Source organism: Gadus macrocephalus, chromosome 2 (genome assembly GCF_031168955.1).
Source record: "Gadus macrocephalus chromosome 2, ASM3116895v1".
NCBI lineage: Eukaryota > Metazoa > Chordata > Actinopteri > Gadiformes > Gadidae > Gadus > Gadus macrocephalus.
Genome location: NC_082383.1, coordinates 5,357,004 through 5,371,534, shown reverse-complemented (window position 1 = coordinate 5,371,534; position 14,531 = coordinate 5,357,004). Strand labels below are relative to the sequence as shown.

The 14,531-nt window shown below is 45.4% G+C and overlaps 2 protein-coding genes across 4 annotated transcripts in view; both read right to left on the bottom strand.

Moving 5' to 3' along the window:
• Positions 1–316: 316 nt before the first annotated feature.
• On the bottom strand, positions 317–5,751 carry LOC132445791 (5-hydroxytryptamine receptor 3A). Of its 2 annotated transcripts, none has more exons than XM_060035942.1 (9): positions 5,477–5,751; positions 4,513–4,679; positions 4,164–4,208; positions 3,577–3,686; positions 2,571–2,743; positions 1,960–2,114; positions 1,236–1,446; positions 893–1,048; positions 317–676 (listed from the first exon to the last, which is right to left on the bottom strand). In XM_060035942.1, the coding sequence occupies exons 1-9, from the start codon at positions 5,517–5,519 to the stop codon at positions 423–425; spliced, it is 1,314 nt and encodes a 437-aa protein (XP_059891925.1). In that variant the 5' UTR covers positions 5,520–5,751; the 3' UTR covers positions 317–422. The 2 variants fall into 2 exon arrangements, with proteins under 2 accessions (XP_059891925.1, XP_059891930.1); XM_060035947.1 differs by having other exon boundaries at positions 3,607–3,686.
• Positions 5,752–5,896: 145 nt separating this feature from the next.
• tsen54 (TSEN54 tRNA splicing endonuclease subunit) overlaps positions 5,897–14,531 on the bottom strand; it is an 8,742-nt gene continuing 107 nt past the window's right edge. For both annotated transcript variants that reach the window (XM_060035882.1, XM_060035889.1), the window contains exons 2-11: positions 13,425–13,583; positions 12,824–12,887; positions 12,623–12,706; positions 11,836–11,934; positions 10,983–11,035; positions 9,882–10,007; positions 9,066–9,661; positions 8,804–8,864; positions 8,393–8,506; positions 5,897–6,390 (exon numbers count right to left, since the gene is read on the bottom strand). In XM_060035882.1, the coding sequence (XP_059891865.1) occupies positions 6,240–6,390; positions 8,393–8,506; positions 8,804–8,864; positions 9,066–9,661; positions 9,882–10,007; positions 10,983–11,035; positions 11,836–11,934; positions 12,623–12,706; positions 12,824–12,887; positions 13,425–13,583 (1,507 nt within the window). In that variant the 3' untranslated portion in view covers positions 5,897–6,239. The remainder of the gene's footprint in view (positions 6,391–8,392; positions 8,507–8,803; positions 8,865–9,065; positions 9,662–9,881; positions 10,008–10,982; positions 11,036–11,835; positions 11,935–12,622; positions 12,707–12,823; positions 12,888–13,424; positions 13,584–14,531) is intronic.

Genomic DNA, 14,531 nt, shown 5'->3' with positions numbered 1-14,531 from the left:
CCAATCAGCTGACTGAGTGACGTCTTTACCTCAACAACGTCAAAACAAAATAATAATACAGGATAAAAAAATAAAATGGTTGATGACGCCACCATCAGACAATTATCAGTCATTATCAGTCAAGATAATTTATTAATCAGATGTTACAGCAGCAAATTGCAACAGAAACAGTGCAAGTCAAGGCAGAATTAATCAACTAAAACAGATATAGATTGACAATATCCAGAAATGGGGCTACACCTCATTGGTCATAAAACTATATCTAAAAGAATATATATATATATATATATATATATATATATATAGTTGCATATCTTGCATATCTATATGGGTAATAACGTAATAACGTACTTGCAGTGATGGAATAAAATATAAATTTAAATAAGTATATATCGAATACATGTCTACGTAAACTCTTGCGGTCAGACCAATGTCCACAAAGCGTAGATGTAGAGGAGAAACAGCACGTTGGTGATCACGTAGACCCAGAAGAAGGTGACGTCGATCTTCACGGCCAGCCGGCTGTAGAAACCCAACTTCCTGTCCCCCGGAGAGACCTCAGAGGGCACTTCCTGTCGCACACTCTTCACTTCCTCCAGGATAAGCTTCAGCAGGAAGAGGTCCTGATGCGCCTCCTTCTCCCCCTGCTCCTCCTCTGGTCTCTCTTCGCTGGGCTCTGGGGAAGGAGCGAGGAGCGACAGAGCAAGGAGCCGATAGGAGGTGAGAGGAGAGGAGGTTGACCAAAACTTAAGTTGTCCAAGTTGACCAAACTTAAAATTCAACAAAATTCACCAAACAACTATCAGAATGCCGCTCATGTGCGCTGTTGGTGTTTTTTTAGCAAGGCTATTGTGGGCGTGGCTATCCACCCTTGGTCACACTGATGATTCACCTGCTTGGGGGGCTTCCATCTGGGTCTCCGTGACAACACAGGATGGGGCGGGTTCAGGCTTGGCGGGGCAGCTGTCCAAGTCAATCAGGAAGCTGACCAACATGGCCTCCATCAGACTAAGCGCCATCAGGCTGAAGATAATGATGGAGTACAGAGCTGGAAACACACACACACACACACGCACACGCACACACACACACACACACACACACACACGCAGAAAGTCTCTCACCAGGGGCCTCTAGGATAACCAGGCTACATAATAGCAAGCCATGTAGCTCGGGCCGCGAGGCCCACCTGTCGGCCTCAGCTCGATCCCGCCCCTGACCCAGCCCTGACCCACCTATCAGGGGCAGCTGGTCCGAGGTGGAGGGCAGGATGTCCTGGAGGATGAGCAGCAGCACGGAGATGGACAGCAGGAGGGTGACCTTGAGCGAGAGCTTCTCCCCCCGGGCCTCGCTGATGAAGAACGTCCCCACGTCCAGCACCAGGAAGTAGAAGAGCGGCAGGATGCAGTTTATGATGTACAGCATGGGCCTGCGCTTCAGGGTGATCTGCAAACGCGTTCGGCCCCACTTTATCAGTACTGTGTGAGTGCCACACAATCAGTCCAACTTTGTTCATAAAAGACAGACAGCACATTCAGTCCAACAAAGGAAGAGCGTTGGGTTGACCTGATAGTTGGACTTGCATTGCTGCATTCTCATTCTGTTTCCACTCACACATTGTAGCTATAACTGGACTGTTGACCTTTCAACTGCACTAGCACTATTGCACTTTTGGGTTATTGTTCTTTTTATTTATTATTTATATAATTATATACTATAGCATATGGGAGCTCTATCTTTACAGTGGCTAATGTATGCTATCAGGTACTTGTATGCAAGTGGTTTTGGGGATGCTCTAAACATAATTTCGTTGTTAACTCTGTTGAACAAGGACAATAAATAAATCTAATCTAATCTAATCTAATCTAATCTAATCTAATAGTTGAGTCGGTGTTGTGTATGAAGAGCTTTGTGTTTGCCAGGTGAGACTGTGTTGTATAGCAAGAGCTTTCTGTTTACCTGGTAATTGAGTCTAGCCACTTTGATTTCATTATACGTCTCAAACCCAGGGTAGATGGCGATTCTGGTCATCTCCCACTCCCCATTGGTGGCCATGTGAGTCTCAGATAGATTTGTCAGGAACGTGCCGTCGGACAATTGGGTGATTGCAATTCCTGATAGGGACATTTCAAAGTCCAATTTAAATCGACCCTGACACAATTCAAAGTAAATCAGAACATATTATATTATATTGTATTATAAATATATAGATAAATTACAATTTGGACACCTTTACTGGCTAAATGCTTAGTGGTTTGTTTCGTTTGGATAGCTTTTAATCAGCACCATCGGTCACGACTTGAAGAAGAGTATTGGTTAATTAATATGGATATGTGCCTAGTATACTGACGTAAACAAGGCTTATCGTTAATATTTGGAGATGTTTTAGGGGAGGGCTTACCATGCATTTTTGCATAGCGTGTCAAAATAAAGTGCATTTTCATTAAGACAATGCCATGGTAGCCTCGAAAGATCGTCCAGATATTCATGTTTGAGTTTGTATCAGTCTGGCCTCAGCTGGGTAGAAAGGGATTTCCACATGTGGGTGGATATGGCTTATGGGTGGTTACCGGAGAGGGAGAATGGGCCGAAGCTGATGTTGCAGCGCTGGACGTCCACGGGGAAGTGGTACAGGTTCATCTGGCAGATGGCCTTCAACTCCCCCTTAGCCATACTGGAGACAGAACCGTCGGAGAGCAACTGGAGGTGGCGCGAGTAGAGGGTAGCACCGTTGTCCGAGGTACTGGGGGACCAGAGTACTAATCCTTAATCACAGCTCCAGTCTCAAAGAGCCTCACAGACCACATCATACAGCCTAACCCCTAACCCCGAGTCTTTAGAAGGACTTCAAGGAAAAAAAAAGTCCATTAACTCATAAGAGAGAACGCTTGAGAAGAAACACAGAATGTTAAACATGGTTTAACATTAATAAATAGTAGGTGTGTGTTATAGCAACATTTACAGTATGTGACACGTAAAATAGTGTGTATCAGTCAGGGTTAAAAGTTAAATAGTATGTTACAGTCAGGATTAAAGGTGTGTATTACAGTCAGGGTTAAAGGTTAAATAGTGTGTTACAGTCAGGATTAAAGTTGTGTGTAACAGTCAGGGTTAAAAGTTAAATAGTATGTTACAGTCAGGGTTAAAGGTGATGGTTACAGTCAGGGTTAAAGGTTAAATAGTGTGTTACAGTCAGGGTTAAAGGTGTGGGTTACAGTCAGGGTTAAAGGTTAAATAGTATGTTACAGTCAGGGTTAAAGGTGATGGTTACAGTCAGGGTTAAAGGTTAAATAGTATGTTACAGTCAGGGTTAAAGGTGATGGTTACAGTCAGGGTTAAAGGTTAAATAGTGTGTTACAGTCAGGGTTAAAGGTGTGGGTTACAGTCAGGGTTAAAGGTTAAATAGTGTGTTACAGTCAGGGTTAAAGGTGTGTGTTACAGTCAGGGTTAAAGGTTAAATAGTGTGTTACAGTCAGGGTTAAAGGTGTGTGTTACAGTCAGGGTTAAAGGTAAAATAGTGTGTTACAGTCAGGGTTAATGGTGTTTGAGGCTGAGATGAGGTGAAATAGAGCCTACTCTTCCTGGATGTAAATATCTGGTATCCACATCATTCCTCTTGGGACCTCCATGACCCTTATGCCACAGAAACGTTTGGGGTCCCAGCTGAGAAATTCATTCTTCCATTCCTACACAAACAAACAAACATTGAATCAGTGACATCATGAATTAAATATCTTTGACTGTATAAAGCAATGCCAACAGGCTAACAGCATTATATTCTACTGGTGTGTTGGGTATCAGCCTGAATGATGTCCTTTCAATGAGGTCCGCAGAATCTGTCTCCAACTTTTAAAACTCCCTTAGAGTTAGTCGTTTATATAGTTCCAGTTTAAGTGTAATTCAAGTGTAATTTGATAGAGATTTCTTAGCCATCCGGTCCCTATAAAACCCCCTTAAAATGCACTTGGAGAATTTCTGGTTGACTGGCCCCAAATGTAGGAAGAGAGGCAGCAAAAAGGAGGGAGATTTTTTTATTAATATATTTTCCAAATCGTGCTCTTTTCCTTAATAATATATACAATTTAGATTGCCTCGGCCATTTTTGTGTGCTATTGTTATTGTATTAGGTTTTGTCTTTTTTCAATTGTCAGGATAATACTTACTGTTGAACGCCAGGTCTGAACAGTGAAGGTCTGGGCCTTCTCGTTCTGCAGGGAGCGGATCAAAGTCCAAGTAAAGATTATTATTATTAATATATATATATATATATGAGATATATTAGATACACGATTAAGGTCCCAATGTGTAACATTTCCACTGTGGAAACGTTGCTGAAAATTCCCTGGGCACATCACGTCATAAATGCTGATCAGTAGTGATTGCAATAATGCTATTAATATAACTGGCCAGATTTGTGCACTCATAAATTACGGGTGCTACAAAAATGGCGACCCCCTAAATAGTGCACTGGGGCACAATTGGACCAATCGCAACAGGCCACGGGACTCCTACCACTTCAATGATGCCGTACACCACCATGTTGACCCTGACCACAGTCTGGGTGGTCCAGTTCCTCACGGGCCGGAGGTGCGCCTGGGAGTCCGTCTTATTGTTCAGGTTCAGGTGTTTGAAGAGACTCACGTAAGAGCAGTCCTCCGCGACACCGCCCCACACACACACTGGACGGGGTGGATGAAGCGCATTTACTCAGTGTTGTTCTGTAAAGAGGATCTTCTCACCTGTGGCGCTCACAGTGCTGTACAATTACTGCCTCCCCGTCCCCCATTCATCCACACACATCCACTGACCTGTTCATACACACATACAAACACATAAATAACATGTTTATACACGCATTCATTCAAACACACATTTGCCTACATTCACACGCCGACGGCAGTGCCGTCTACCATGGGACGGTGCAGCTAGCTTAATGAGAGCATTAAGGTGTCCCTCTAAGCAAGTATCTTGCTGAATCGACTTATCAACAGTTAGCTAGGAGGATCAAGAGTCAGAACCAGAAACCTCCCAGAAGGCCTACACTACCTCCTGAGCTAGGGCTGCTCGATTATGGAAAAAATCATAACCACGATTATTTTGGTCAATGTTGAAATCACGATTATTTTTGAGTTTGAAAACATGATGTATTTATTCAGAATGTCTCTCCCAAAAAATATTTTGTAACTGAGAACTTTGAAATTGCGCCTTAAAAAAAAAAAAAAAATGGTCAAAAAGATATTTTTTCAAATCTTCAATAATGTACAGATATGTATCCAGCTGTTCTGCAATTTTTATAAAACATTTAATAAAAAAAAAGAAACTCGATAATATTAGTTTTGTGGTCGTTTGATTAATCGCCCTGCCCCATCCCGAGCTACCGCCACTCACTCACCCAGAGCACACAGCAGCCCTCCTGAAAACCAGCCATCCAATCAGACCCTCATCATCAACTGATTACTAGAGAGCCTCCACGTACCCATCAGGGTGAAGACCGTCACAGCTGCCCGCTGCTCCCACATGCCGAGTGTTCGATTCCCGCCTGCCGTCGCTCCGAGTGTGGCGCATCGGGAACAGAGAGCTGCCCTTTATAAAGCATATAGCGCCTTCAATCAGCTCCATTATGCGCAGGAAGTGACCATCAGGACGAACACAATCGGCACAAAGGTGGTCCTTAATCACAGCGTAGTGCATTTACCGCTGGCTGTGACGTGGTGGTGGTGGTGGTGGGTAACATCCATCTAGAGGGAGGGGGGGGGGGGGGGGGGGTATCTGTGTGGCAGGTGAGAGCGCCGGTGTCAATGGGAGAAGGAAACGCGACACCGCCGCCGCTCTCGTCGAGACAATATTGACCGTAGATCGACAGGACACACACACACACACACACACACGCAGAACGTCATATTTGAACACATCACTTTAATGGGAAAACAAACCCTGTAAGAAAATGGATGCACGTGTAAACACATCTCGGTACACCCCACTGGTTCACCAACAATGCTCTCCGAAGTGCTTTGTGATGATGAATGTCGCTCAAACACACAGGGGGGGGGAGTGCAGCTTGCGACGACAACCCCGGTATGGCTTTTGGCGTCCAGCCCAAAGGCACGGCAGAAGGATATCCAAGCCCGATGGCGACACGTAAAGATGCGAGTTTAGCTCCACAGTGTCCGGAAACAAAGTGGAGAGACCCTCCCAGGGGTCGGGGGAGGGGGTGAGAGGGTCCGAAACGGGGGCGGGGCTTACTGCGGCAGGTCACAGGGCAACAGGAAGTGTTTGAAGGTGTAGAAGGAGATGTCGCCGTGGTCCACCACCGCCATGGTAACGGGAACGTCTCCACTCTGCTGGGACACGTGCTGCAGCTCACCCAGAGCCGGGACCGGTCCGTCGAAGCTACAGAGAGACAGGATCGAGGATCAGGATGGTCTAGTCCAAAGAATCTGGGTTCGATGCCTCAGTCTACCCATAGACAGACTACCCAGAGCAAGATGACTCCTCCTCCTAAATGTCTTTCAAAACCATGCCTGCTACTTAATGACCTGGCTCTGTACTGTCTAACCCCTACCTGCTCCTGAATGACCTGTCTCTGTACTGTCTAACCCCTACCTGCTCCTTAATGACCTGTCTCTGTACTGTCTAACCCCTACCTGCTCCTTAATGACCTGTCTCTGTACTGTCTAACCCCTACCTGCTCCTTAATGACCTGTCTCTGTACTGTCTAACCCCTACCTGCTCCTTAATGACCTGTCTCTGTACTGTCTAACCCTACCTGCTCCTTAATGACCTGTCTCTGTACTGTCTAACCCCTACCTGCTCCTGAATGACCTGTCTCTGTACTGTCTAACCCTACCTGCTCCTTAATGGCCTGTATCTCTACTGTCTAACCCTACCTGCTCCTTAATGACCTGTCTCTGTACTGTCTAACCCCTACGTACTCCTTATGCCAAGTCTCTGAAATCACTCTAGCTCACTGGGGATAAATGTGTCTGATAAAAGACTGCATAGCAGATAGAAGGATCTAGAGCACTTGAGATGACAGCTGACCAAGGAACTGGATTTTCATATTCTCACACACACACACACACACACACACACACACACACACACACACACACACACACACACACACACACACACACACACACACACACACACACACACACAATGACACACCTGCTTAAAAGTGATGAGATCATCATGTATTGTTCACAACAATACCTCCCGTCCTCCAGCATTCACAAGAGAAGTCAGATTTAATTAACATTCATAACTCATGTCATGTTGAGGAAACCCAACACTGGAAAAACCACTACCTGGGACCTCTTTATCATCAGACACGCATGTGTGTATGGATCAGGAAGAGGCTTGACCAACCGTTTTCATCCGCTTCAACCATTTAGTATTAATTTATATATAGTAGGGGTGTGACGATACACTCAGCTCACGAGACGAGACGAGACACGATATTCGGTTCACGAGATCTAGACGAGACGAGATTTTAAGAAAACTACAATGACAAAATATATGACTGGACCAACAGACTTTTATTTTACCGAGTTGCACATGCATTTTGTAATGTTTTATTATAACTCTTAACATTCATGAAATTGAAACTAAAACTAAAATTTATAAAAGTTGAAGTAAATTAAATAATTCTCTTTTTTTTCAAGTGCAAACAATATTATGTGCAAAACCAAATCAAAGTTCTACTCCGTCAATACAGAGTGCAAATAGTGCAAACAGAGAGTCTGACCAAGTATGTCACTGACAACTTGGTATTGTCCGTGTCTTATCAGTCACTCTACTGCCATTCATAATTTCCGCCGGGTACCCAAAATGCTGACAAACAAATCATTTAAAAGTGGCGGGGGCATCTTCGACGGTAATACAGGTATTTATTTTATTATTATTATTTTTATTTTTAAATCTCGCGAGACCGATTTTTAACGCGACGGGTAATATCGTCGAGTTTAATCTCGCGAGATCTCGTGGCACGAGATCTCGTCACACCCCTAATATATAGGGAAGCACTATTTTGAGTTAGTCATTTTGGACGTGGAATCTTTTTGCTTTGACCTTACCCGCACATGCTCACACACACAGAAGCACACACATACACACACAATAGAAAAAGCAATGTCGTAAGCATCGTTCTTTAGTGGGGAGACAGAAACGAGCCCTCACAGGGGTTGGAGCTGGGTGTGTTTACCTGCAGACACACAGAGGGGGCGGAGCTAGAGGGGGTGGAGCTATGTGTGTTTTCCTGCAGACACACAGAGGGGGTGGAGCTATGTGTGTTTACCTGCAGACACACAGAGGGGGCGGAGCTAGAGGGGGTGGAGCTTTGTGTGTTTTCCTGCAGACACACAGAGGGGGTGGAGCTATGTGTGTTTACCTGCAGACACACATGCGGGAGTACGGCATTCCCGGACTGCTCTTCCGGAACTCCGTGTTGACGGCCGGCTGGTGGACGTCGAAGCTGATCTGCCAAGTGCCGACCGCCTCGACGCTGAGGATGTCACGGTAACAAGAATGATGCCACGGTAACAGGATGAGGTTGTGATGATGTCATGGTAACCGGACGATGGTGATTTCGTGGTAAACCAGCACATATTTGAGAGATTGTCTTTAGAATGTTATCACTGTAAAAGACTGCACGTAAAATACTTTTATTATCCACATATAAAAATTGACATTGAAATATGTCAATTTCAAAATAAATATATATAATCCCATTTGGTGGGAGGGTGAGAGGAGTATGGGGCCCCTTGAGGCCCCTAGAGGCCCCTGGTGGGGGTTGTGGTACCTGCACGATTTGTCTGCCCAGCGTGACGGCTTCACCACGCTGATCTTCTCCAGCAGCTCGGCTGGAATAAATGATAACAGGTAATAAACTAACAACAAAGAAATGAATCCCATGACCTCATGTTATTTGCTATTTCTGATTTTCTGTCTTTATGTTATTGCTTTGTTTTGTGTGGGTACGGAGAGAGGGCCAAGAGAGAGAGAGAGAGAGGAGAGAGGAGAGAGGGAGCCGAGAGAGAGAGAGAGAGAGAGAGTGTTCTCACCCGTGGAAGTGCCCTGCCTGGGGTCGTGGAGGGGGGTGACGTCTTTCTCCCAGAGGTGCGCTGGTTTGCTGTCGCTCCTCCTGCTCCCCTTCCTCCTCCTCTCCATGATCCTCCGGTACTCGGCCCAGCTCCTGCACCCCTGCACCTCCCTGTCCGGTCCCGTGCGCCTCCTGGCTCTCTCCTCCTCCTCCTCCCTCCTTCGCCTCTGCTTCCCGCCAGGCTGCTTCTCCCTCCACGTGTTCAGCCTCCTCAGCCAGGAGGAGACACTGCACACGCCCACCGCCATCGCCCCCGGCAACAGGGCGGGGTCCGGGGGGGCCAGGGGTCCGGGGGTGTCCCTGGCCCCCAGGTCTGGGAACTGGATGGACAGGAAGTCCCACCGCGGGGTGGGACCCCCGGGGGAGGGGCCCCCATCCTGTTGCTGCTCCGGGGGGACCAGGCCATCGCTCCACCAGCTTCTTCCTGCGACGTCATCGTCAGCAGGTGGGCGACGGCCCTCAGGGATTGGCTGCTGAGCTGCTGAGGGCTGGCTGTGATGAGTGGCTTTGTCTTGCGCTGAGCTGGGATTGGTCGAATCCTCCTGCTTCTCTGAGGGTCTGACAAAAAGATGTTGAATATTTGTAAACATACATTACAGCGATTCAATCAAGTATATAATATTCATACTGGCGATGAAACAAACCTCTTAATTCCCACACATGAATGTGGGCGTCAAAACAGAAATGACAGGCTGGTAATGACGATTGATAACAGGTAATGAGATAAAAGTTTCAATTCAGAAGATGCAAAAAAGGCGACAAATCGCAGACTGGTCACCTTGGTGATGATGCCACAGTGGCCGTGGCCTCAGGGCTGGGGCTGCGTTTCCTCTTCAGCTGATTGGCTCCTCGGTCGCGTGATGGTGGGAGGTTGAGCTGCCTCTCATACAGCGAGGGAACCGAACTACGGAGAACAATGTTAGAAATGAACTACGGAACGCAATGTTAGAACTGAACTACGGAACACAATGTTAGAACTGAACTACGGAACGCAATGTTAGAACTGAACTACGGAACACAATGTTAGAACTGAACTTCAGAACACAATGTTAGAACTGAACTACGGAACACAATGTTAGAACTGAACTACGGAGAACAATGTTAGAACTGAACTACGGAACACAATGTTAGAACTGAACTACGGAACACAATGTTAGAACTGAACTACGGAACACAATGTTAGAACTGAACTACGGAACACAATGTTAGAACTGAACTACGGAACACAATGTTAGAACTGAACTTCAGAACACAATGTTAGAACTGAACTACGGAACACAATGTTAGAACTGAACTACGGAACACAATGTTAGAACTGAACTACGGAACACAATGTTAGAACTGAACTACGGAACACAATGTTAGAACTGAACTACGGAACACAATGTTAGAACTGAACTACGGAACACAATGTTAGAACTGAACTACGGAACACAATGTTAGAACTGAACTACGGAACACAATGTTAGAACTGAACTACGGAACACAATGTTAGAACTGAACTACGGAACACAATGTTAGAACTGAACTACGGAACACAATGTTAGAACTGAACTACGGAACACAATGTTAGAACTGAACTACGGAACACAATGTTAGAACTGAACTACGGAACACAATGTTAGAACTGAACTGCATGAACTCATTAGAACCAAACACTGGAATACAAAGTCAGAACCAAATCACGGGACACAACATTAGAACCAAACTACAGAACACAAAGTTAGAACCAGGGTATGGATCTACACTCCTTCCTGCCCCCCTCTGCGCTGCCACCTTCAACCCTACTCCTTCCTTCTCCATCGCCTCCACAACACCTCCCTTCTCCACCTCCACCCGGCTCCTCCCTAACAGCACTCTCCTCCTCCACAGCGGTTACCTGGCGTGGAAGCGGCTCACCACGTAGCCGAGCCTCTTCAGGTGCCCGAACACCTGGGAGAGAACAAGGATCAATAATCAATCAATACCGACGATTTTAAAATGATGTTGGGTTCTCATGAACAGCCGTCAATTAAACAGTCTTTATGCTGCATTACGACGCAACGCGCTGTTATGAAAGCTTAAAGGGGAACTATTATGCTTTTCGACTTTTATGACCTATAAACGTAGTTATAATGATTGATAGTCATGTTTAACCATACACAAAAAACGATGTAATTTTCGGGAAACTCTTCCTCTCATCTGGGCGCTTTCAGCCTTCTCTGTCAATGCTCCGTTTCGTCCTTCTCCGCCCCCTCGCCCCCCTCCTGCCAACCCAACTCCGTTGTGATTGGTTACCTTCCTTGGAGCGCGCGCGCGGGCAGATTTGACCAGGCATATGGGGGCGTGGCAGGAGTACGTCTACGTAGATGTTTCCCGGAAATGTGAACAAGTGAATCGCAATCTTTGTCCCGAGTGTTTAGCGCTCTACACAGCCACCCCAGACTGTCAGCAGGGAATACGTCGAAATGCATGTACATCATTATTTGACACTTTAGTATGGTTAAACATGCCTATCAATCATTATAACAACGTTTATAGGTCATAAAAGTCGAAAAAGCATAATAGGTCCCCTTTAAATGCAAAATTTCAAGTGGATTTCTAACCAATATACATCTCAAATCAGGCGTAGTTATGTCCCTCTTCGCCTTCCACATGTCTGTGTGTGTGTATGCGTGTGCGTACGTATGTGCGTGCGGTGTGTGCGTGTGGGTACGTGTGGGTACGTGTGGGTAGGTGTGTGCATGTGTGACCTGGTACTGCTGGAGGGACAGCTGGCTGGAGGACAGGAATGTCTCGTAGCCCTCCTGGATGGAGAGGGGGAGGTCCCGGTGGAACACCTGCAGGTTCCCCTAGCAGGAGAGCGGAACCAGAAGGTCGGGAGGTCAGATGTTCAATGGAGAGAGCCCTAATAACACGAGAACACCCCGGAGTCCAGTCCACGTGACAGAGAAGGATTCAAACTCTGGAGCCCAGGAATATAAAGGTCACAGCTTGTTAATCTACTGGTTAAGCGGTTTGTAATTTGGACGATTTCTGAAACGTACATATTATTTATTTATTTTCTTATTTGCACTTTTCAGATTCGATGAGTGTGGCAGTTATTAAATTGTATTAAAGTAGCCGAATTTTGAATATTGGTAGGCCAGTCGTTTGGAAGCAGTATCGTTCCAATAATAACTGCTGCTTGTTGTTCTACCAATACAGAAATGTAGAACAAGTATTGGACTATTAATAATGTCCTACAACAAGTCTGGATCTATTTATGTGTATAAATATATTACATTAAGATACACAAAAATCTTGGTTAAGAATTTTTGAATTACACCAATGCATTATCATTTTGTTCTAATGGGCAATCCTAAGTCTTGGGTTGGGTTGGGTGCTACATATTTCCTTTATAAAGAACAACACACACACACACACACACACACACACACACACACACACACACACACACACACACACACACACACACACACACACACACACACACACACACACACACACACACACACCCCTGGTGTAATCCGCACTCACACACTCCATCAGGTAGAGAGCTTCTTCTGGCTGGAGACACTGCTTCCCATCGGCTGAGAAACCCATCGTTTGCCAGAACTTCCCCTGTCGGAGACAAACCAACCATTAGCTGATGAAGACGCACTGCACTGTGTGATTATACCAATAGCCAACGAGGAGAAAACATTGATTTGGCAAACTTATTTATTGTAAAATGCTCACCGCCGGCGACTGCAGTTCCACTATTTGGTCACTCGGGTTCCAGATGCCCCTCACCAAGTTCCCGCTGTTAGTTAATGGGTAAAATCAGAGGAAATATTGCGCGTGCAAAGATCACCTTTTACTCCAGGGGTGCATCCGAATACTAAGTATATACTATTTCTGTGCAGTGTCTACTACTTGACCGTTAATGTAGTACGTTCTATGCGTAGAACGCCTCCGAAGGCGTCCGAACACTACCGAAACGCCTCCGGATGTTTGGAGATAACGTATTTCCCCTCTGTGCACATCAGATGCCGGCAAAATTAAAGTCACCTGCGATAATTTAGTTTTTTTTTTTTTTTTTTTAACGCAGCGTTCTTCTTCTTCGGTTACCAGACTCCGGCTGAATTGTGGGATAGCGTAGTGACCTACCATTGTATACTTTGGCGGTAGTACGCATTCGGAAACTTTTTGCCTACTACACAATGCGTACTGATCATTCAGACGCGCTATATTTGTGACGTACTACAACATGCCTACTATATAGCAGTCAATTATGAGTATTCGGATGCAGCCCAGAAATACGATGGTGTTCTGCGATGTTGTTATTCACGTCACTCACAGCCTCTCCACCCGCTCCTCAGAGACCAGCTCCCAGTGCTCATCCAAACTGTTCTGGAGCCGCTGTTTCTGCTGCGTGCAGCCGCTGGGGTAGAAGTCCTTCTGGCCTCTCACTGGGAGCTTGCGGCTGCGCGACCGGGCTGCAAACAGCTCCGATGGGCTGCAGGTGGAACATCATAACAAATGGTTAAAGACCCTAGGACTCCTCAATAGTCGAGGAAAGAAAGACTGAGATGTATTTCCTTCTTTGCATTTGTTTATTTATTTATTAATATATTTCATTTTTCTTAATTGGTATATATGCCTTTTTATGCCCTTACAATTAAATGTTGCCCCTTTGGGAACCATTTCGTAAAATAGAACAATTTAGATAACTTGAATCAGTCGAAAACCGGAACAACTGACCTTGAGGGACAAGTGATTTTGCCATCAAGTACACGTTTATTAATAGATCATAGATGCAATTTCAATAACCGTACAAGCAAACTGTCAACAGAACACAGGGCTGCCTCTGGGCATGGGCGAATAGGATGTCGTCCCATTAACCATCCTTCATTATTTAGATATTATGTTATTAATACTACAAATACAAATATGGGCAGCAGTGGGTGTGTCGGTCAGAGCAGTTTTGAGTTTGTGAAGTAATGTACTGATGTGTGTGTGTGTGTGTGTGTGTGTGTGTGTGTGTGTGTGTGTGTGTGTGTGTGTGTGTGTGTGTGTGTGTGTGTGTGTGAGGTAATGTCGTGGCATGTTGGCATAAGGAGGGCCCCTGATCTCGCCTAGGGCCACAGAAGAACCTTACTGGATACGAATAACGAATATCCCGGAACACAGGACAATGTGCTGCGAACTCACGTTACTTTATCCACAAAAACTATCCAAATGATAATCCTGTACATAATTATGCGTAATATCTCCATATATAGATAGTTAGATAATAAACTGGTTATGTTTAGTTCACTAGAGGAACAGAAAGTGAAACAGCAGAACTGTGTGATGAACTTTAACTTTCAACAGCAAATGAAAACTAAGCATTAAAGTTACATTTCAAGAGGAAATCAAATGATCCTTGCCGGTAATAACTCGGACAAGTGTCATAGCTTCATAC